Consider the following 23,528-nt stretch of genomic DNA (forward strand, 5'->3'; position numbering starts at 1 on the left):
AAACATGGGTCGAAAAATGCTTCCTTAAGAAATCGCTCAAAAACCTCCGATGAAGGAAGAAAAAGGTGAAAGGAAAATGAAATAAAAAGAAAATGAAACTAAACAAATTTCTTGAAAAAAACAATAAAAATAAAAAATAAAAATCTTTTTCTTTTATGAAAATAAAATAAAAGTTAGTTAAAAAAAAAGAAGATTATTTTATTTTCATAAAAGAAAAAGATTTTTATTTTTCATTTTTATCGTTTCTTTTTCAAGAAATTTATTTAATTTCATTTCCTGATTTATTTAATTTCATCCTTTTATTTCATTTTCTTTTCACCTTTTGCTCTTCCTTCATCAGAGATTTTCGAGCGATAACTTCTTAATAAGGAAGCATTTTTCGACCCATTTGTTATGAAATTTTTTTCTTCAGAATTAAATTTCTTATAGATAAATTTCCTATAAGATCTCAAAGTCTGGCTGAAACGTTCGGGGCCATCCTGTATAATCCGCGGCTAAGCGTAGGCGGAATACGCGATGTGTGACACACGTCCAGGACGAACTAGAGGGGATGGGGATGGCGAGGGGGGGGGCTGGCTTGCGCGCGAGCGACGCGCCGTTTACTCGTCGGTGGTCCACGGCGAAGTGAGCTCGCGCGTCGTCCAGCATCCCGATCCGCCTGGAGAAAATTACTGGGAGATGCACGATCGATAAACGCGATCGTTCGACGGTCGTGGTGATCCTCGTCGATGGACGCGCTGGCTAACCTCAAAAAGATACTTTGATTCCTATTGGATTTCGTGAACGGTCGCGAAAACCTAGTTCGGTGGGTGTCCGGACAGAAAGAGAGAGAGAGATATATATATATACATATATCTTTTCTCGAGGATAAGATGAGAACGTGCGCGATATGGGGTCCTCTGTTGCTCGTGGGGAGCTGCGTCGTCCTGGCCGATCCCGAGGCCGATCCATCCGAGGAGCTATTCAATCGGTTGCAGCAGCCCAAAAATCGCAATGAGGGCAAGTGTTACGATGAGAACGACAGACCGCAGGTTTCTACATTTTGTTTATGTTAAAAATTAAGAAGAAAGTATTTGTATGATTTTTGTAAAAATTAACAATGATTTTGATTAAAAGTAGACAAATTTTTGCAGGAGTAAATCTTGTACGATAAAGAAAAATATTGTGTTTTCTTTATTCATTATTAGGAGAAAATGCATTCTCTAATAAAAAAAAAACTTTGCACTAATATATATTTTTATTTTTTATATTATATATTTTATGTATTATAAAATATGTAATAAAATTATTATGTAAATTATATACAATTATTCCTAAGAGAAATACAGAAAAAGACATGCAAATATTTTTTTACTATTGTATAGATAACAGATATATTTTTTAAAAATATGTATAAATAATTATATATATATTTATTAAACATATATAAAATAATTATATATATATATATATATATATATTTATTTATTAAACATATACAAAATAATTATATATATATATATATATATATATATATATAATATTATTTTTCTATATATAATTTATTATCACTGCAATATAACATACATTTAACTTTTTATAACATTCATTATTTTTTTAAAAATGTACAGCTATCACTTTTATTTCTCGAATCATATTAATTAAATCGGTATCTCTGGATTTTCGGAGGATGTTAAGGTTATCACGGGGTTATTCTCGAAGTTACTCGAACTTACAGATAATTATATAAATGAAATGATATAGATGGATAAAGATATTATTCTCGACTTTATACGATATATATATATTGTGTATATATATATATATATATATATATATATATATAATATATACATACAGGGTGGGCCCAAACAATGCCTGACTTTGGGATTTTATAGGAAATTTAATTCTGAACAAAAAGTTTCCTATAAACATGGATCGAAAAATGCTTCTTTAAAAAGCTAATGCATAAAAAATCTGAAATCAGTTGTAGAGATTTAAATTATCTTTCATCAAGTGTTTTCGGCTATCGACGATAGAGCTTTTTAAAAATATTCTTTCCACCTATGGTGATTGGTTGAAATAATGCAGAAAAAATATAAGATCTTTTTAGTGGAATTACTAACAAGCAAGATAAATATTAAAAATTAGCTAACGCCATAATTATTATAAATGAAGAGTATTTTTAAAAAGCTGTTCTGTCATTAATAGCCGACAAAACACTTTTTGAAACTGGTTATCTCAAAACCTATGGAACGTATTATTATCATATTAATCTCATTTGAAAGATAATTTAAATCTCTACAACTTTTGTTTCGATATTTTTTGTGAAAAAACACATACTTTTCTTCATATTTGTAAAAATGTATAAAATAACCGTGATTTCAGAGATTTTTGGGCACTACTTTTTCGACTCATGTTTATCGGAAACTTTTTGTTTAAAATTAAATTTTCTACAAAATCTCAAAGTCTGCCAATGTTTAGGCTCATTCTGTATAATTCGAAAAAATCCAATTTAACAGAAATTAAATTAAAGAGAAAAAAGATACAGGAGAGAGAGCATTATTCTATCTATTAATATATCGATATAAGACATTTTATTTAAAATATTTATATATATATACAATAAAAGTTATTATATTCTATACTGCACTGAAATATGCAGCTTGTAATTTATTTTATTTTTATTTCTATTTTATTTTTATTTATTTTATTTTTATTATTTTAATTTTAATTTTATTTTTATTTTATATAAATTTAATTTTAATTTTGATTTAATTCAAATGAAGGAAATAAATTTATGTCATTATATTTAAGACACTAATACAGTGCTGTTTGAACATATTTATGAAAATTTAATAAAATATAAAGAATTAAATTAATTCAAATTAAAATGATAATAAATTGCTAATTTGTTTAATATGTATTCACATATGCTAGCTCAAATAAATATTCTGAATCGAATAATTAGGAAATAATATAATTTTATTTAATTAAATAATTTATTTTTTATATTCTTTATTTATTTTCCTTTATAATTTATTTTATATATTATTTTATATATTATTCTTATTATTAATTATATATTATTCTTTATTTCATAAAATTAATGTTTTTTATATACTATACTGCACTGTAATATACAGCTTGTAATTTATTTTATTTTTATTTCATACAAATTTAATTTTAATTTTGATTTAATTCAAATGATGGTAATAAATTTATGTCATTATATTTAAGACACTAATACAATGCTGTTTGAACATATTTATGAAAATTTAATAAAATATAAAGAATTAAATTAATTCAAATTAAAATGATAATAAATTGCTAATTTGTTTAATATGTATTCACATATGCTCAAATAAATATTCTGAATCGAATAATTAGGAAATAATATAATTTTATTTAATTAAATAATTTATTTTATATATTATTCTTTATTTATTTTATATATTATTTTATATATTATTCGTATTATTAATTATATATTATTCTTTATTTCATAAAATTAATTTTTTTTTTACATATACATAAGTGTAACTACAAAAGGAACTGTATGAATAATTCGTTGCTGAATGAAATTAATTAAAAATTATATATTAAAAATTATATATTAATTATATATTAATTAATAACTGTGTTATACGTTTGGCGTATTTTAGAGATGCATACCGCCGTTCGAAAACGCGGCTTTCAACGTGTTGATGGAGGCAACCAACACATGCGGCGAGGACCATCCTATCGAATTCTGCAGGCAAACGGGTGTACAGAAGAAGTCATGCCAAACTTGCCAGCGTGGCGATCACTCAGCTTCCTTCCTCACTGATCATGACAATAATGACAATGCCACTTGGTGGCAATCGGACACCATATACGAGGGCATCGAATATCCTAATCAGGTCAATCTCACCCTTCATCTAGGTATGTTCTCTTCTAAGATTTGAGAGACGCTTCATAAATGATTTTTATATCACTTTTATCTGTTTTCATTCACACACGTGTGCATACATATTCTCTTTCTCTCTCTCTTTCATCCTATTTCGTTATCTACAAGGATGTATGCGCGATGAGATAAATCATTCAGTGTGTAGCGGATGATGGAGAAATCACAGACGACCTCTCGAAAACTTTAGAAGCGAGTTTATTCTTCTTCTGAATTCATTTAAAGTTTTAATTTAGGAGTCCGGAAAAATATTTTAATTTAAAAAAGTTCGAATTTTTTAATCAAATCATAAAATTGTTTTCAACTTATTTTTGTTTCTTTTTTCCAAATAAATTATTTAATTATTTAATTAAGTAAAATAATATTTTATTATCATTTTAATTTAATTTAATTTAATTTTATTTCAATCTAAGAAAATATATAGGAATTTTATTTGGACCGATTGTATATATAATTGATTAATTGATTTAATTCCAATTTTCTTGAGAAACGCTGAAAAAAATGTACGTGATTAAAATTTTCTAATCTGTGCGCCATATGTTTAAAGCGTTCGTTTTCTTTTGCATTTTTTTCTTGTGTCTTATATATATAATTATCTTATTTTAATAGTCTTAGAAGACAATTTTCTTGCAATAAAAATTTATGTAATATATTAATTTTAATAATAATTATTAAAAATTTAATTGTATTATTCTATTGAAATTTATATAATCTTAATAATCTATATAATCTTAATCTATTGAAATCTATATAAAAATATGTATAATATCAATCGAGATTTTTTTATAATATTATTTTGTGATAATAAATATAATAAATAAATAAATAAATAAATATATATATATATATATATATATACATACATATATACATATATGTATAATTTGTATATATTTTATCGTGTGTATTTAGGCAAGACATTCGATATAACATATGTCAGAGTGCTATTCGAGTCACCACGGCCGGAAAGTTGGGGCATCTATAAACGGAAGAACGAGAAGTCACCATGGGAACCTTATCAACTTTATTCAGCAACGTGTCGAGATACATATGGGCTGCCTGAGTCTAAAGAAACCATTCGCGGTGATGATACCCGCGTACTATGCACCTCGGAATTCTCTGATATCTCCCCACTTACCAAAGGGATCGTCGCTTTTTCGACTTTGGAGGGACGACCGTCTGCTTATTATTTCGAAACTAATCCCGAACTTCAGGTAATTAACAACAATTTAAAAAAATATATATATATATTATAATATATATATATTAAAAAAAAAATATATATATATATATATATATATTAAATATATATATATTAAAAATATATATATTAAAAAATATATATTAAAGAAAATATATATATATATATTTTTTTTTTTTCATTTAAATTTATAAAATCTAAAAAAAAATCTTTTTATAATTTTTAAATTAAATTATAAATTAAATTTTTTTAAATTATATTATTTCTAAATTAAAAATTTATTAGAAATTAATTTCTTCTGGACGAGACCAGGAAATTATTTAATTGATTAAATCGAAGAATTCTTAATTTTTTCATAGTTTGTCTTTATTTATCATATTTATTGTCTAATATGTGATATACAGACGCGGTTTTTTTTTTGTTATAGGAATGGGTGCAAGCGACAGACTTGAGGATCACTTTGGACAGGTTGAATACATTCGGTGATGAAGTTTTTGGCGACGCGCATGTGTTAAAATCTTATTACTATGCAATAGCCGATGTAGCGGTCGGTGCAAGATGCGCTTGTAACGGTCATGCCGGAGAATGTGTAAACAGTACCAGTGTTGATGGTAGAACTCGCAGAGTTTGCCGGTAATAACTTCTATCTCTTTTAACAATGATTTTTCAGCATTTAATATATTTAGATTTCTTTTTTTCTTTTTATTTTTTTCAATTTTAATTATTAAAATAAAAATTATTAATATATTTAATTATTAAAATATTTATATAAAAATTAAATAAAAATATTTATATATAAATATTAATATATTTAATTATTAAAATAATAATTATTAATATAAAAATTTTGACGAGATTTTTATAGATATATCTAATGTTATGATGTTATGAAATTTTGTAAGGAAATTTTATATTAATTACATTCTGTGTATAAAACAAATAAGCAATAATCAAAGTTGGAATCTAAAATTAATTTAAGTGAGACTAAAATATATTTAAATGATATTAAAATTTATAAAATATATTTAAGTGATATTAAAATTATTATAGTATAAGTTTACAAAATATATTTAAATGAAACTAAAATATCTTTAAGACAATACCGAATATAGTAATGATTCTTACTTTCTTATTGCTATTTTTGAAATTCTGAATAACGCTAAATTAGAACTAAAAATTAAATCTTTGGCAGATGCGAGCATAATACTGCTGGTCCAGACTGCAACGAGTGCTTACCCTTTTTCAATGACGCTCCTTGGGGTCGTGCCACAACAACAGATGCACATGAATGCAGACGTAAGTATTTATTAAATATTTTATAATAATCTCTATTTAAATATTTTTATGAAAATTAATCCCGAAAATCAATTTAAATCTTTAATCTCATAATATATTTCTATTTACTTGACACTACGTCTTTACATGACGTTATGTCATATTTAATTTTCATAATTAACGTGCATATATATTTTAATACATCAATATTAACAAGCATAACAATCAGTATAAAGAATAGGATTTGTACATTAATGTTTATGTATCTTGAAGATCAATAAATATTAATATTTAAAAAGAACTATTTTACTAATTTAAATCTTAGCAAATTACAGAAGAGGATTTAAAATATGAAGCAAGTATAATATTTTATTCATTAATTGTCAGTTTTTAGACATTGTTATTGTGACTATGATTTAACATAATATTTATGTATTTATACATAATAGAATATATTTATCAAAAATCTGTATTATCAAAAATATCAAAAATGTGAGAAAATAATTTTATTTTTAACTTAACACTAAACGTATAGAATTTTATTTTTGTTTTTTTTTTCATAAAATAATTGTATATGTATATACATGTGTCAAATCTGTGTATTGTAGAATAAAATCTTTTTCGCATAACGTAGTACAATCGTAATTCAACCGAGAACATGATGCGCACAAAAACCATAAGCGCGACTGCACCTTCACCAGTATTACCAGCTTTACCTTTTACGTGCATCTCTCGCTCGCTCGAGTGGGGATGTACAGCTTGCGGAGAAGGTGCACAGCCGCTCAATGCATGTTTGTTCGCATTCAAGGGATCACAATGAGAGATAGATTCTCGAAGAATATGTCGAGGAAATGTAACGATCTCAAACGAGATGATCGTAACGTTTAAAGTGACAGTGATTTATAATGCAATTTAAAATAACAACATATGATTCGATAATTATATATAATCAAACAATTGTGTAATTAAATATAAAAGTTATATAATCAAATAATTATAATTAATTTGCATTAAAAAACTTGCAATAAAAGTAATAATAATAAAAGTTAAATTATAAAAACAATATATATAAATTATATATATAATTATATAATTATAAAAACAAAATATATAAAATATACAAAACAATATATATACAAAATACAACAATATATATACAAATATACAAAATATATAAAACAATATATATAAAAAATGAGACTGATCGTGTTATTAATGATAGCGGATTGTATATCGATAGACACGCCACAGAATGGAATAATCCCTTGGTATTCGAAATCTAGTAATTGATTTTTACATCAGATTTATATATGTTAAGAAAATATAGTAATTTATTATAAATATTATTATTTTCCACATCAATATTATTTATCATTCATGGAGCTCATTATTATTTTTCCAACTACATTATTTTTCCAACTACATTATTTGTGTTGAGAAGGCGCATTTCTTGTGTTCCTTTTTTACATTTTTTTGTAGTTATTCCTCAGCTTTGTTTATCAATTTAATCTCCTTTATCGATTCTTATAGCTTGCAACTGCAATGGATACTCGGACAGATGTTACTTTGACAAGGAACTATATAAGGCGATGGGTCACGGAGGTCATTGTTTGGATTGTCGAGCGAATCGCGATGGTGCCAATTGCGAGCGGTGTCGGGAAAATTTCTATCAACGTCTCGAGGATGATTATTGCGTCGCGTGCAACTGCGATGAGATTGGTAAATATCAGGAGTTTTAGAGTATTTATTTACTTGTAAATAAATACTCTAAAATAATACATAATATATAATAATAAACAATATACAGGGTGTCCTAAAAGTTCCGGACCGGTCAAATATTTCATAAACTATGCACTTTAGAAAGAAATGTTTCAGACAAAAATTGTATGGCTTGAAGGGGGCCATCAGATAGTGGCAATGATTTGATATGGGAGAGTCATTTGAAAGTCACGTGAAGATCACCGTCAATTTCTTAAATGGAACTCCCTATTTTTTATTTCATATTCTGATCACATCGAGAGCTTTCCAAAACACTATAACTAAGTTAGTTTTCATTAAGTACTTTCCGAATTATGAGGCTTGAAATCATTTCTTAATTTTGCATAAATCATAAATTATCTAGTAAAATATTCATTTATCGATTATCTTACCTTAATACTTTTATGTACAAAATAATGAGAGGAATCAATTGGTGTAAAGAAAAAACGTAGTTGTTTTTAAGAAAAAAATATGTAATTTGCAATTAATAATTACATATTTTTTTTTAAAACAACTATGTGTTTTCTCATTATTTGTCCTCTCATTATTTTGTACATAAAAGTATTAAAATAAGATAATCGAAAAATGAATATTTTATTAGATATTTTATGGTTTATGCAAAATTAAGAAATGATTTCAAGTCTCATAACTCGAAAAGTACTCAATGAAGAAATACATTATTATAATGTTTTGGAAAGCTCTCGAGATAAGCTACACGAATATGTAATAAAAAATAGGGAGTTCCATTTAAGAAATTGACGGTGATCTTCACGTGCCTTTAAATGACTCTTTCATGTCAAATCATAGCCATCATACTATCTGATGGCCCTCTTGAAGCCATACAACTTTTCTGAAACATTTCTTTCTAAAGTGCATAGTTTATAAAATATTCGACCGGTCCGGGACTTTTGGGATACCCTGTATAATAAAATATATTTTTAATAGCAAAACTTATTCATCAAAATTTATTAATAGTTATATTTAATTGGAATTTACATCAAAATTTGCATACATTTGTGTTTGGACACTTAAAATTTAAATGATATTAAGATTTCCATCAAAACAGAAAGGTAGAAAGAGAAGATCCGTTTTATATTTATATAGTCTTTAGAATCGAGATTATAATTAAATTATAATATAATGAGCTTATATTAAAAATAAATTGTAATAAATAATGTATAAAATTCAAATTAATTCTTTTTGAAAATTTAAATTGTGTAATAACATAATCATAAATTGAAATGTATAATAAATTGCAGGTTCAAGAAGCCTGCAGTGCAATAGCAAGGGTAAATGTCAGTGTAAACCTGGCGTGACAGGGGATAAATGTGATCGTTGCGCGGCCAACTTTTACAATTTCGGCTCGCTGGGTTGTACTTCCTGCGAATGTAGCCTAGCGGGTTCAGCAGATAACGTTCCCAACTGCGATTCTATCTCTGGAGTTTGTGTTTGCAAAGAAAACGTCGAGGGAAAACGTTGTAGGGAGTAAATATTGCATGTTATGCTATTTAAATCAGTTTTTTTCTCAAAAAAATATATATATAAATTATATTTTTGGCATATATATACAGGGTGTCCCAAAAGTCCCGGACCGGTCGAATATTTCATAAACTATGCACTTTAGAAAGAAATGTTTCAGACAAAAGTTGTATGGCTTGAAGGGGGCCATCAGATAGTGGCAATGATTTTACATGGTAGAGTCATTTGAAAGTCATGTGAAGATCACCGTCAGTTTCTTAAATGGAACCCTCTATTTTTTATTACATATTCGTGTAGCTTATCTCGACAGCTTTCCAAAACACTAGAATAAAGTATTTCTTCAATGAGTACTTTTCGAGTTATGAGGCTTGAAATCATTTCTTAATTTTGCATAAACCATAAAATATCTTGTAAAATATTCATTTTTCGATTATCTTACCTTAATACTTTTATGTACAAAATAATGAGAGGAATCAATTGGTGTAAAGAAAACACATAGTTGTTTTAAAAAAAAATATGTAATTGTTAATTGCAAATTACATATTTTTTTCTTAAAAACAACTATGTTTTTTCTTTACACCAATTGATTCCTCTCATTATTTTGTACATAAAAGTATTAAGGTAAGATAATCGAAAAATGAATATTTTACAAGATATTTTATGGTTTATGTAAAATTAAGAAATGATTTCGAGCCTCATAATTCGGAAAGTACTTAATGAAACTAACTTAATTATAGTGTTTTGGAAAGCTCTCGACGTGAGCTACCAGAATATTTAATAAAAACTAGGGAGTTCCATTTAAGAAATTGACGGTAATCTTCACGTAACTTTCAAATGACTCTTCCATATCAAATCATTGCCACTATCTGATGGGCCCCTTCAAGCCATACAACTTTTGTCTGAAACATTTCTTTCTAAAGTGCATAGTTTATGAAATATTCGATCGGTCCGGGACTTTTGGGACACCCTGTATAATATATAAATATAATAATCACGATTCTTCTTAATTAATAAAACAAATTTATTTTTATTCTTTATTTATTTTAATTTTGAAGAATTGATTTTTAATAAGAATTTAATTTCCCAGTCTTTATTTAAATCTGATTTGTTTCTAAAAAAAAAGTCAAACATGAGATAGATCGAATTTTGAAATTTGCTAGGTGTCGACCAGGTTTCTTCAATCTAGCAGTGGACAACAAATTCGGTTGCACCCCTTGTTTCTGCTACGGCCATTCTTCGGTCTGTCGACCGGCGACCGGTTACTCAAAGCTATTCATCGAAAATATGTTTGTGCGAGGAAATGAGCGCTGGTCTGCATCCGTGGCTGGTAATCCGATTCCATTGCATTATGATGCATTGACTCAGACAATCTCCGTCACCGCGCTCGATCGCGACAACGTGTACTTCCTCGCGCCCGACAGATTTTTGGGAGATCAGCGAGCATCGTACAATCAGGATTTATCGTTTATATTAAGAATAGGAGAAACCGGTCCCGCTCCTACAGCTCGCGACGTAATTTTGGAGGGTGGAAACGGCGAGCAGATCACACAACCAATCTTCGGTCAGGGTAATCGCTTACCGACAGTCACGGTAAGTATTTTTTTGATTGGTTTTTTATTTTCTTCTCTTTTATACGCACGTAATATACATGTTTATTTGTCAAATGTGTATTTAGACATTTCCTATAATTTCAATGTATACAGGGTAGCCCCGAACGTTCCTAGACTGAGATTTTATAGGAAATTTAATTCTGAACAAAAATTTTCCTATAAATATGGGTCGAAAAATGCTCCCTTAAGAAGTTATCGCTCAAAAACCTCTCATGAAGGAAGAGCAAAAGGTAAAAAGAAAATGAAACTAAATAAATTTCTTGAAAAAAAACGATAAAAATAAAAAATAAAAATCTTTCTTTTATGAAAATAAAATAATTTTTTTTAACTAACTTTTATTTTATTTTCATAAAAGGAAAAGATTTTTATTTTTTATTTTTATCGTTTTTTTTTCAAGAAATTTATTTTTCATTTTCTTTTTATTTCATTCTCTCTCTCTCTCTCTCTCTCTCTCTCTCTCTCTCTCTCTCTCTCTCTCTCTCTCTCTCTCTCTCTCTCTCTCTCTCTCTCTCTCTCTCTCTCTCTCTCTCTCTCTCTCTCTCTCTCTCTCTCCTCTCTCTCTCTCTCTCTCTCTCTCTCTCTCTCTCTCTCTCTCTCTCTCCTCTCTCTCTCTCTCTCTCTCTCTCTCTCTCTCCTCTCTCTCTCTCTCTCTCTCTCTCTCTCTCTCTCTCTCTCTCTCTCTCTCTCTCCACTTTTTTTTTCCTTCATCAGAGGTTTTTGAGCCATAACTTATTAAGGAAGCATTTTTCGATCTATGTTTATAGGAAATTTTTGTTCAGAATTAAATTTCCTATAAGATCTCAAAGTCTGGCTGGAACGTTCGGAGCCACCCTGTATACAATGCAAGGTGTCTCATTTTAATGTCCCACCCCAAATAACTTTTTTATTTTTAATTTTAGAAGAAGATGTTTCAGACAAAAGTTGTATGGTTTCTAGGAGGACATAAGATGGTGCCATTCGTTTGACCTTGAAGAGTCACATGAAGGTTATGTGAAGGTCATTTTGAATTTCTTAAATGGGACACTCTATATATTTTTGCATATTCTTGTAGCTCATCTCGAGAGCTTTCCAAAACATTATAATAAAGTATTTCTTCATCGAGCACTTTTCGAGTTATGAGACTTGAAATCATTTCTTAATTTTACATAAACCATAAAATATCTAGTAAAATATTCATTTTTCGATTATCTTATCTTAATATTTTTATGTACAAAATAATGAGAGGAATCAATTGATGTAAAGAAAACATACAGTTGTTTTTAAGAAAAAATATGTAATTGTTAATTGAAAATTCCATATTTTTTCTTAAAAATAACTGTATGTTTTCTTTACACCAATTGATTTATCTCATTATTTTGTACATAAAAGTATTAAGGTAAGATAATCGAAAAATGAATATTTTACAAGATATTTTATGGTTTATGTAAAATTAAGAAATTATTTCAAGCCTCATAACTCGAAAAGTATGTACTTGATGAAAAAATGTTTATTTATAATGTTTTGGAAAGCTCTCGAGATAAGCTACAAGAATATGCAAAAATATATAGGGTGTTCCATTTAAGAAATTTAAAATGACCTTCATGTAACCCTCATGTGACTTTTCAAGGTCAAACTAATGGCACCATTTTATGTCGCCCTAGAAACCATACAACTTTTCTCTGAAACATCTTTTTCTAAAATTTAAAATAAGAAAATTATTTGGGGTGGGACATTAAAAAGGGACACCCTGTATAATACAAATGCTAATGTAAATTTTATTTTTGCAGCCTCAGGAGTATCATTTCAGATTACATGAGGATTCCAGCTATGGTTGGCAACCTCGATTGTCTTCTCGGGCCTTCATGTCGATTTTGTCAAACTTGACCGCCATAAAAATCCGTGGAACGTATACTCATCAGGGTCGAGGATTTTTAGACGACGTAAAATTGGAGACAGCTCATCGCGGCGCAGCCGGTGAATCAGCTGATTGGGTGGAGCACTGCCAATGTCCTCACGGCTACGTTGGTCAATTTTGTGAGTCGTGTGCACCCGGATTCCATCATGATCCGCCAAACGGTGGTCCATTTGCCCTTTGCGTTCCTTGCAACTGCAATGGCCACGCCGACATTTGCGAAGCCGAGACAGGTATTTAGATTTTACCGTTTTTTCTACTTTATATTTAATTTTTATATTATTATAATTCTCGATATTTATTATCTTTATTATAAAAAAAGACACTTTTCAATTAATCTGATTGTAACATATAAACTAACTTATTTGATTTGCTTGTAAATATTTATATATTTTTGTGATTAAATAATTTCTAAAGTCAGTGAAATTGATTAAGCATGATAATTTTATTTAGTCCATTACAATTTGCTAAATTTAAATAAACTGCTTAACTGCGTGAACTATAATTATAGTTTCATAATAATTTCTACAATGTAATATTTTATAATAATAAGGGTAATATTTATCAAATAATTTATATCAAATATGAATAATATAATATGAATATTTAATGTGAATAATTTATATTTATTAAAATATTTTTTATACATTTTTTTAGGACAATGCATCTGTCAGCATAATACTGCAGGCAGTAACTGTGAATTATGTAGTAGGGGATATTATGGTTATCCATTAAAAGGAACTCCAGATGATTGTAAACCATGTCCTTGTCCCGATAATGGACCTTGCATTCTTCTCGGCAACAATCCTGATCCTATCTGCTCGGAATGTCCTATTGGTAGAACTGGTAAGTGTTTATATCATTTTATATGTATTCGATTAACTTTCCTTTATAAATTTAAAATTTATTAAAATATTTGTTTTCTTCCTTATAGGACCTAGATGTGAAACATGCTCTGATGGTTATTATGGGAATCCTGAAAGAGGTCTGGCTTGTCGTCCTTGCGATTGCAATAACAATATCGACTTAAATGCAGTTAGAAATTGTAATCACGAAACGGGAGAATGTCTCAAGTGTGTCAACAACACAGCAGGCTTTCATTGTGAAGAATGCTTATCTGGTAAAGAAATCTAAAAATATATATGGTATAAAAGATATTAAAGAGAAAGAGAGATATATCTGTCATATAAAAATATTCTAAAGATTATATTTATATTAATAAGGAGATTGAAAAGAAAAAAATATAATTGTTATTATTTTACATTATTATTAATTAGATATTTATTTATGTCAGGATATTATGGAGATGCATTATCGGATCGCAGGGAAGATGGATGTAAATTATGTCAATGTTATCCACCGGGAACTTCGGAACTTGACGATGGAAGAGTTGTGCCTTGCGATCAATTGACAGGACATTGTGCTTGCAAGCCACACGTCGTAGGTCGTAATTGTGACAAGTGCGAGGAAGGTTACTATCATATCATGAGCGGAGAGGTAAAGTCTATTAAATTAGTAGAATAATTATTTTTGAATGAAATGAGCGATATTAAATTCATTGTTATTTTGAAACTATATTTTATTAATTTCTATTTAATTATTCTCATTTATGGAATGTAACACCCAAGAGAATTTCTAAGGTTAATATATGTATTGTTATAAATATATGAAATATTGAAGTTATTATATTGCAGATTTACTTAACATTTTTGTTTCTGCAATAATTGAATATGCAATAATATTATCATGTTAAATAATATTAAATTACTGAATTTATTAAATAGCTGAAATTAAATAGTATTTTTATCAAAAATATATATTCTTCATAAATAAAATATTTCATTTATCTTTTTTATTAAAATATTTTCAAATTGTACATATGAAGAAAATTATTTTATTGTATCTTTATTTTACAGGGTTGCACAGTTTGTAATTGTGATCTTGAAGGTTCTTATAATCGAACCTGTGATCCAATAACGGGTCAATGCCAATGTCGACCCGGAGTCACAGGTCAACATTGCGATGCTTGCGAACCATATCAGTACGGATTTAGTCGAGAAGGCTGTAAATCTTGCGATTGTGACAGCATTGGATCCCAGGATCTACAGTGCGATGCAAATGGACAATGTCCTGTAAGTCTATAAATCTATTTATATCTATCTATATATTTTTAAAACTGAATTAATATTTTGTATAAATAAATTGTGCAATGCAATGATTATATTTTATATATATATATAGGGTGTCCCAAAAGTCCCGGACCGGTCGAATATTTCATAAACTATTACACTTTAGAAAGAAATGTTTCAGACAAAAGTTGTATGGCTTGAAGGGGGTCATCAGATAGTAGCAATTTGACATGGTAGAGTCATTTGAAGGTGATGTAAAGGTCACCTTCAATTTTTTAAATGGAACCTCCTATTTTTTATTACATATTCGTGTAGCTTATCTCGAGAGCTTTCCAAAACTATAATAAAGTATTTCTTCATTGAGTACTTTTCGAGTTATGAGGCTTGAAATCATTTCTTAATTTTGCATAAACCATAAAATATCTAATAAAATATTCATTTTTCGATTATCTTACCTTAATAATTTTATGTACAAAATAATGAGAGGAATCAATTGGTGTAAAGAAAAAACATAGTTGTTTTTAAGAAAAAAATATGTAATTTGCAATTAACAATTTGCAATTACATATTTTTTTTTAAAACAACTATGTGTTTTCTTTACACCAATTGATTCCTCTCATTATTTTGTACATAAAATTATTAAGGTAAGATAAATGAATATTTTACTAGATATTTTATAGTTTATGCAAAATTAAGAAATGACTTCAAGCCTCATAACTCGAAAAGTATTCGATGAAAAAATACTTTATTATAGTGTTTTGGAAAGCTGTCGAGATAAGCTACACGAATATGTAATAAAAAATAGGGGGTTCCATTTAAGAAATTCACGGTGATCTTCACGTGACTTTCAAATGACTCTCCCATGTCAAATCATTGCCACTATCTGATGGCCCCCTTCAAGCCATACAACTTTTATCTGAAACATTTCTTTCTAAAGTGCATAGTTTATGAAATATTCGACCGATCCGGGACTTTTGAGACACCCTGTATATACGTGATAAATAAGATTTATATTTTTAGACTACATTTTTCTTACTTGCTACAAAGATACAATAAAACTAAGAAAAGAAATTTTTAAATAAATTAGACGAAAATTTAAAAATTATGTGAAATTATATCTTTTTAATCTTCATTTATCATTGATTCTCGGCAGAATGCAGATTTTTAGAAATATGTTTTCTCTTTATTATTTTTTATTATTTGTTTCAATAAAATTGTTTTTTTTTATTCTTATAATATTTTTGACTATGATTGATAGTGTTTGACGAACGTTGAGGGCAGACGTTGCGATCGTTGTAAAGAGAACAAGCACAATCGTCAGCACGGCTGCATTGATTGTCCCGATTGTTATAATCTTGTACAATCGGCAGTCAATGATCACCGACGACGATTAGCTGAACTCGAGGATACCCTCAATAAGATCAATAGCAGTCCTACTGTTATCAAGGATTCGGACTTCGAAAAGGAGTTGAAAAATGTCCAGGATAGAGTAAAAGCATTATTAACTAGTGCCAAGGAAGGATCTAATAGTAAATATAATTATTTTTATTATCTAAATATCGACATCTAAAACTATTTGAATATTAACTGAATATAATAATTTGAAAATTAATTATTATAGAAAATTTAAATTAAGGAAAATATAATAATTAATAATTAAACAAAAATATAATTTAATAAATATAATAATTATATAAGTATTAAATAATTATAATACCTAAATAAATCATTATAATTATAATACTGAGATAATTAATTAAAGAAATTTTTATTAGAAATGATATCAGATAGATTTATTAGAATATTATTACTAATTTTAATGATTAATAGTATATCTCGTTAAAAAAGCTTATTTATTATATAATAATTATTTATTACATCATAAAGATATAGAGATTTAATATTTTTTTTATATTTTGTATTTTTTAGTTATATTATTGTAAACATAAAAACTATCTTTTTCAGTCGAGAATAAAACGTTGGCGGAGCAGCTAGACGAGCTTCGTGAACAATTAAATACAATTGACAAGATCTATCAGACCGTGGATGTGACAGCAAGTGATGCGCGTGATATAACAGAAGAAGGTTTGACGAATATGGATGAGGCGGAAAAGGTTTTGGATATAATCTTCGATCAATTAAAGGTAAATAAAACTTTGTTTCTGTTATTCATAGTGACTAAATAAAAATCGATATTATATGGAATAGTTTAAAAATTTCTCAAAAATTACATATATATGTTAATATAAATTGTAACAATTTTTTAAATATATCTATTCTATTCTTTCCTTCCTTTTTACTTACATAAAAAAGTATGGAATTTTTAAAACAATTTTATAAATAATTGCATATTAATTATTAAATTAAAGAATATATATCTGTAACTTTATAATAAATATTAGGAAGCGGAAAATTATTTGGCTACGGATGGAGCTAATGCTTTGGCTGCAGCGAAATTGCGTGCCGAACAAGTCGGCCAGCAAAATCGGCAAATGACATCTATTGCACAAGAAGCTCGTGTACTTGCTGAGATGTATGTATTTTATATAAATTTGTAATCTATTATATACAGGATGGCCCATTTTAATTCATCCAGTCGAATATCTCGAAATTTGCAATTTGCATTAATTCTATATTTTTTCTTAAAAACAACTGTATGTTTTCTTTACACCAATTGATTCCTCTCATTATTTTGTACATAAAAGTATTAAGGTAAGATAATCGAAAAATGAATATTTTACTAGATATTTTATGGTTTATGTAAAATTAAGAAATTATTTCAAGCCTCATAACTCCGAAAGTATTCAATGAAGAAATACTTTATTATAGTGTTTTGGAAAGATCTCGAGATGACAGGACTACAAGAATATATAAAAATATATAGGATGTTCTATTTAAAAAAATTGAAGTGATCTTCACGTGACTTTCAAATGACTCTTCAAGGTCAAACCAATGGTACCATCTTATGGCCTCCTCGAAACCAAACAACTTTTGTCTGAAACATTTTTCTCTCCCGGGCTTGGTTTTGGAGATATTCGACTGGATGTATTAAAATGGGCCACCCTGTATATAAAATAATTAAATTCTTCATGAAGACTTTTCTTTAAAGTCAGAAAGATAAAAAAAGTCTATCAAATTATCATTAAACAAATTTCTTTAAACTATGTGCATATAATTTTAATTTTTGATGTTTATATTGTAGTATAGTTATAATATAGATCATTATTTTTAATATTATGAGAGTGTATCATTTTTTTAGTAATACCAATGAAGCCAAAAAACTCCATATGCTAGCGGAGCAAGCGCGAAATACGACATTAGAGGCTTACAATCTTGCAAAGCAAACAATATCAAAATATTCTAATATAACGTAAGTAATATTTTCTTCTTTTTCTTGATTTTCTTAATTAAATTAATTCACATGTGATATGTATTTAATATGTAAATGCATATAATTAATAATTTCATGCATTTAATCAATTAATTTAATTAATTAATAATCTGATTGAAAAAATAATTAATAATTTAATTTTTATCTTCAACATTTTAATTTATCTTAATTTAATCTTCAACATATAATTCTGTTATTTTAATATGTAATTTAATAGATCATTTCTTTCATTTCTCTCTATTCTAAATAATTCTTTTATTTTTTTCTCTTCTGTAGTAATATTATTATGTAATATTCATAATCTTTTATAAACATGCGATGTTCTATGTGCATTGAAAAACAAAATGATCTTGTTGTGATGACAGGGATGAAATTAGAGGTTTGGAAAATAAATTGGCACAACTGGAGGATCGTATGGACGAAGTAAGGAATCTGACTGCTATTGCAGCTGCTAAATCTTCTGCTGTCTCGCAGGAAGCATTAGATTTACTAATTCTTGATTTAACACTTCCTACGGTCGATCTTGAGCAATTACGACAACAAGTAGAAACTGTCAGTAATGAGGTAATTATAATATTATAAATAAATAGATAGAAATTAAAATATTTTAATTATATATAAAATCTCTTTCTCTCTTTCTCATCCTGTGTATATATATATATACACAAGAAGTCAAGCAACTTTTATTTGAAACATTTTGTTGTACATTCAAAAATAAAAAAGTTATTGGGGGGTGGGTAACTTAAAATGACCATCATCTTCTGTCCCCCTCGAAGTCAAGTAACTTTTATTTGAAACATTTTGTTGTACAGTCAAAAATAAAAAAATTATTGGGGTGGGTAACTTAAAATGGCTCACCCTGTATATATATATATATATATATATATATATATATATATATATACACACATACATAGATATGTTAATATAAGGTTTAACTGATGTATATGTTTCTGTCAAGGGTTTAAGAATAAAAGAGCAGGCACAACTATTACTGGAACAAAATGAAAATTTTATTAAGGAAATGTCCGAAAAAGTAAAAAATAGCGAAGAACTTTTAGATCGAGCCCAAGATCAACAAGCTGCAACGGCCGAGCACTTAGCAGAGTTAGACGAAGCCAACGAAACGGCAAATGATGCCGTTAAACGTGGCGATCAAACTCTGAAAGAAGCTCAGGAAACCTTAAAGAAATTAGGAGGTATGATTCATGGAAAAAATCTTCATATAAAATGGTTACAAAAAAATTCTTTATTTTAATTTCTATTCTATTTGGTTCTAGAATTTGACGCTGAGGTGCAACGCGAACGTATTAAAGCTCAGGATGCTTTGCAAGATATTGATGATATTGAAAAATTGATTGAGTCTGCTAGTATGCAAGCTAAAGAAGTGGAGAGAGTATTAAACGGATCAGAGGGTAATGCTAAAAGCGCGCGCGAAATAGCACAAAATGCTCAGGCAAGAGAGATTATTCAAATCTATTATTAGAAAAAATTTTTTAATTATGATTTTTATTACAAAAATTAAAGCGATGCTATTTTTTTAATTTCATCTTTTGTGATTTATTTTCTGAAAGTTATACAGAGTGCCCCAAAAGTCCCGGACCGATCGAATATTTCATAAACTATGCACTTTAGAAAGAAATGTTTCAGACAAAAGTTGTATGTCTTGAAGGGGGCCATCAGATAGTGGCAATGATTTGATCTTGGAGAATTATTTGAAGGTGACGTAAAGGTCACTTTCAATTTCTTAAATGGAACCCCCTATTTTTTATTACATATTCGTGTAGCTTATCTCGAGAGCTTTCCAAAACACTATAATAAAGTATTTCTTCATTGAGTACTTTTCGAATTATGAGGCTTGAAATAATTTGTTAATTTTACATAAATCATAAAATATCTAAAATATTCATTTTTCGATTATCTTACCTTAATACTTTTATGTACAAAATAATGAGAGGAATCAATTGGTGTAAAGAAAACACATAGTTGTTTAAAAAAAATGTAATTATTAATTGTAAATTACATATTTTTTTCTTAAAAACAACTATATTTTACAAGATATTTTACGGTTTATGTAAAATTAAGAAATGATTTCAAGCCTCATAATTCGGAAAGTACTTAATGAAAACTAACTTAATTATAGTGTTTTGGAAAGCTCTCGACGTGATCTACCAGAATATTTAATAAAAAATAGGGAGTTCCATTTAAGAAATTGATGGTGATTTTCACGTGACTTTCAAATGATTCTCCCATGTCAAATCATTGCCACTATCTGATGGCCCCCTTCAAGCCATACTTTTGTCTCTCAACTTTTGTCTGAAACATTTCTTTCTAAAGTGCATAGTTTATGAAATATTCGACCGGGACTTTTGGAACACCCTGTATATTTTTTAATTATCTGAATTCATTATGTATAAATAATATCTATCATTATCTATTACTTGTTATTCCAGACTTTTGCAGATAAAGCAAGCGCTAATGCGAATAACATTCGAATGGAGGCAAACAAGACAAAAATTGCAGTTCTACGGCTTGGAAACGAAGCCGAGAAGCTACATCTCAGAGTTGATACCACAGATTCGATAATGAAGGAATACGAGATCCAAATGACTGAGGATGCCAATGTCACTGCTGAGGTAAGAATTTAATTTAATAATAATGATATATCGGATATAAGCAGTTAATAGATAATTAATAAATGTTTTAAATGTTAAAACAAAAATTACAAGGAATATATTGAATTAGTACAGGATACATTGAATTAAGTAAATAAAATTTTTATGAAAAAAATATTTCCTAAAATGAAATAAATATACGTTTATAATACACTAAGCTATTTTTTTCTTATTCGGATATCTTTTATCTAAAATGGATGTAAATTACACAATATCTAATATTCTTATTTTTAGGCGAACCATAAAGTGGGTCAAGCAAAAATCAATGTTACTCTCGCGTCGCAACAAGTTGACAAGGCCTTATCTGATGTAGCCGCAATTATTAGAGAACTCGAGAATTTACCAGAAATTGGTAAATTTTTTTCGTCCCTCTTTTCGATTTTTTAAATTTTAAATTCATTTATTTCTGGAAAAAAGTCTATTTTTAAATTTTCTGTACATATACATAATATTGGCTCATTACATATTTTATTTAACTTATTTATGTGTATATGTTTGCTTGCAACATGTGGAATATGTGTTAAAACGATTTCTGAACGATTAATCTAGAAAAAGAAAAAAAAATTGAAACATTCTAAGAAACTCACATTTTCTATACTTTTGGATCTTAAATAATTCTAATTTGTATATTCTGTGATTTCTGCATATGAATTTTAATTTTACAATTTAGATGACGTCGATTTGAATCGCCTAGAAGAACGCCTAGTCGCTGCCGAGACAGAAATTAAAGCCGCAAATTTAGATCAACGGATCCGTGCCTTGACAGAAGCAAAAAATCTACAGACACAGTGGGTTAAAAATTATGAAGATGAAGTTAGCAGACTGCGCATCGAAGTAGAGAACATCGATGATATTCGAAAGGCTTTACCAACTGATTGTTATCAGCGTCTTCGTCTAGAGCCTTGAAATTAATCTTTTTACGCCGTATCAAACACATTTTTGCGTAAGTTTTTAAAAATATATTAAGTCATATAAAACATTTTTTTTAAATCCTATGTATTTTTAGTATTAAGAATCAAAAATCTTTAGCTAGATCGTTAAAAGTCATTTCTTTTTTTTGCTTAGAAGGGATATTATTAGGATTTTATGACTCTATAAAAAATTATTTGTAAAAATATCAGACTCTTGAATCTTCAGCAACAAGTTCTTTAAGTAATCTCAATTTTAAATACTCGATGATAATTAATATAGATTCTTATAGATTTTTGTGATAAAAAAATATTATTAGAAAACTCTTGAAAAATTATTTAATATACTTATATTTTCATATATTTCGAATAGATTTCTGTTTTTTAAAATTTTAAATTGCAGTCTTTTGATCTACTTAAATCATCTACTTAAATAATCTACTTAAAAAGCATTTTACATATTACAGACAAATTTTGTGCATAACTATACATGCACATAATGGCAATAATAAATGCGTTTTATACCAAAGATTTTTTATATTATATACATTGGGACTTATATCGTCATTTATCGTTCGATTAGCATATATTGTATTTGTTATAATTACTTTATCATGTATAAATATGTATATAGATCTGTATACATTTATAACACATAACTGCCATGTTACATTATCTAGAATTTAAGAGACCAATATCAGGTGGATATGTCAATTTTAAGTGTTCTTTGGATTTTTTAAAAGTAATAAAATATTTTAGAATAGAAAATATTCACGAATATAACAAAAATAATTAAAAACTGTGTAAAACAATGAGGAAATTACAAATAAGAAAATAATCAACCAATTTGAGAGATAATAAAGGAAAATGAAATTAAAACATAAAGGAGAATGAAATTAAAATATATTTTAATTAGAATAAGGATAAAATAATAGAAAATTCCATTTTCTCATTCGTTGAAAAATGCTGAATGGAAAATATATTTACATGATTATTAAAATCATATCATTTTTTATAACATTTTTTTATTATCAACTATTATCCATATAGCTAAATTTTGAGATTCATAATCAAATTAGCTGGTGACAATCATAATTTTACACATGGAGACATAGTTAAGATAAAAGAGCATTTTTATATGAATTTTGAATGTTATAAACTGTATCATTGAAAGGCAATAAATATCTTAAAAAGTGTTATAAAATATTTTTTTGTTGCTAGAGTAATTTCATGAAATTATTGCATGTTCTCATATTGCAAAAATAAAAAAGATATCTATTATTGGA

At 27.7% G+C, this 23,528-nt stretch overlaps 1 protein-coding gene across 1 annotated transcript; it reads left to right on the forward strand.

Annotated features, from left to right (window-relative positions):
* The first annotated feature begins 592 nt into the window (after positions 1 to 592).
* On the forward strand, positions 593 to 22,514 carry LOC105254284 (laminin subunit gamma-1). Its single transcript, XM_025406701.1, has 23 exons — positions 593 to 1,031; positions 3,645 to 3,903; positions 4,838 to 5,139; positions 5,554 to 5,759; positions 6,319 to 6,422; positions 7,932 to 8,120; positions 9,419 to 9,644; positions 10,799 to 11,228; positions 13,015 to 13,372; positions 13,797 to 13,985; positions 14,074 to 14,259; positions 14,434 to 14,636; positions 15,056 to 15,271; positions 16,527 to 16,797; positions 17,234 to 17,412; positions 17,671 to 17,801; positions 18,528 to 18,638; positions 19,025 to 19,223; positions 19,621 to 19,858; positions 19,940 to 20,115; positions 21,113 to 21,295; positions 21,569 to 21,686; positions 22,005 to 22,514. The coding sequence occupies exons 1-23, from the start codon at positions 873 to 875 to the stop codon at positions 22,238 to 22,240; spliced, it is 4,869 nt and encodes a 1,622-aa protein (XP_025262486.1). The 5' UTR covers positions 593 to 872; the 3' UTR covers positions 22,241 to 22,514.
* The last annotated feature ends 1,014 nt before the right edge of the window (positions 22,515 to 23,528 follow it).

This window comes from Camponotus floridanus, unplaced genomic scaffold, assembly GCF_003227725.1.
Source record: "Camponotus floridanus strain SB8 unplaced genomic scaffold, Cflo_v7.5 scaffold152, whole genome shotgun sequence".
Lineage (NCBI taxonomy): Eukaryota > Metazoa > Arthropoda > Insecta > Hymenoptera > Formicidae > Camponotus > Camponotus floridanus.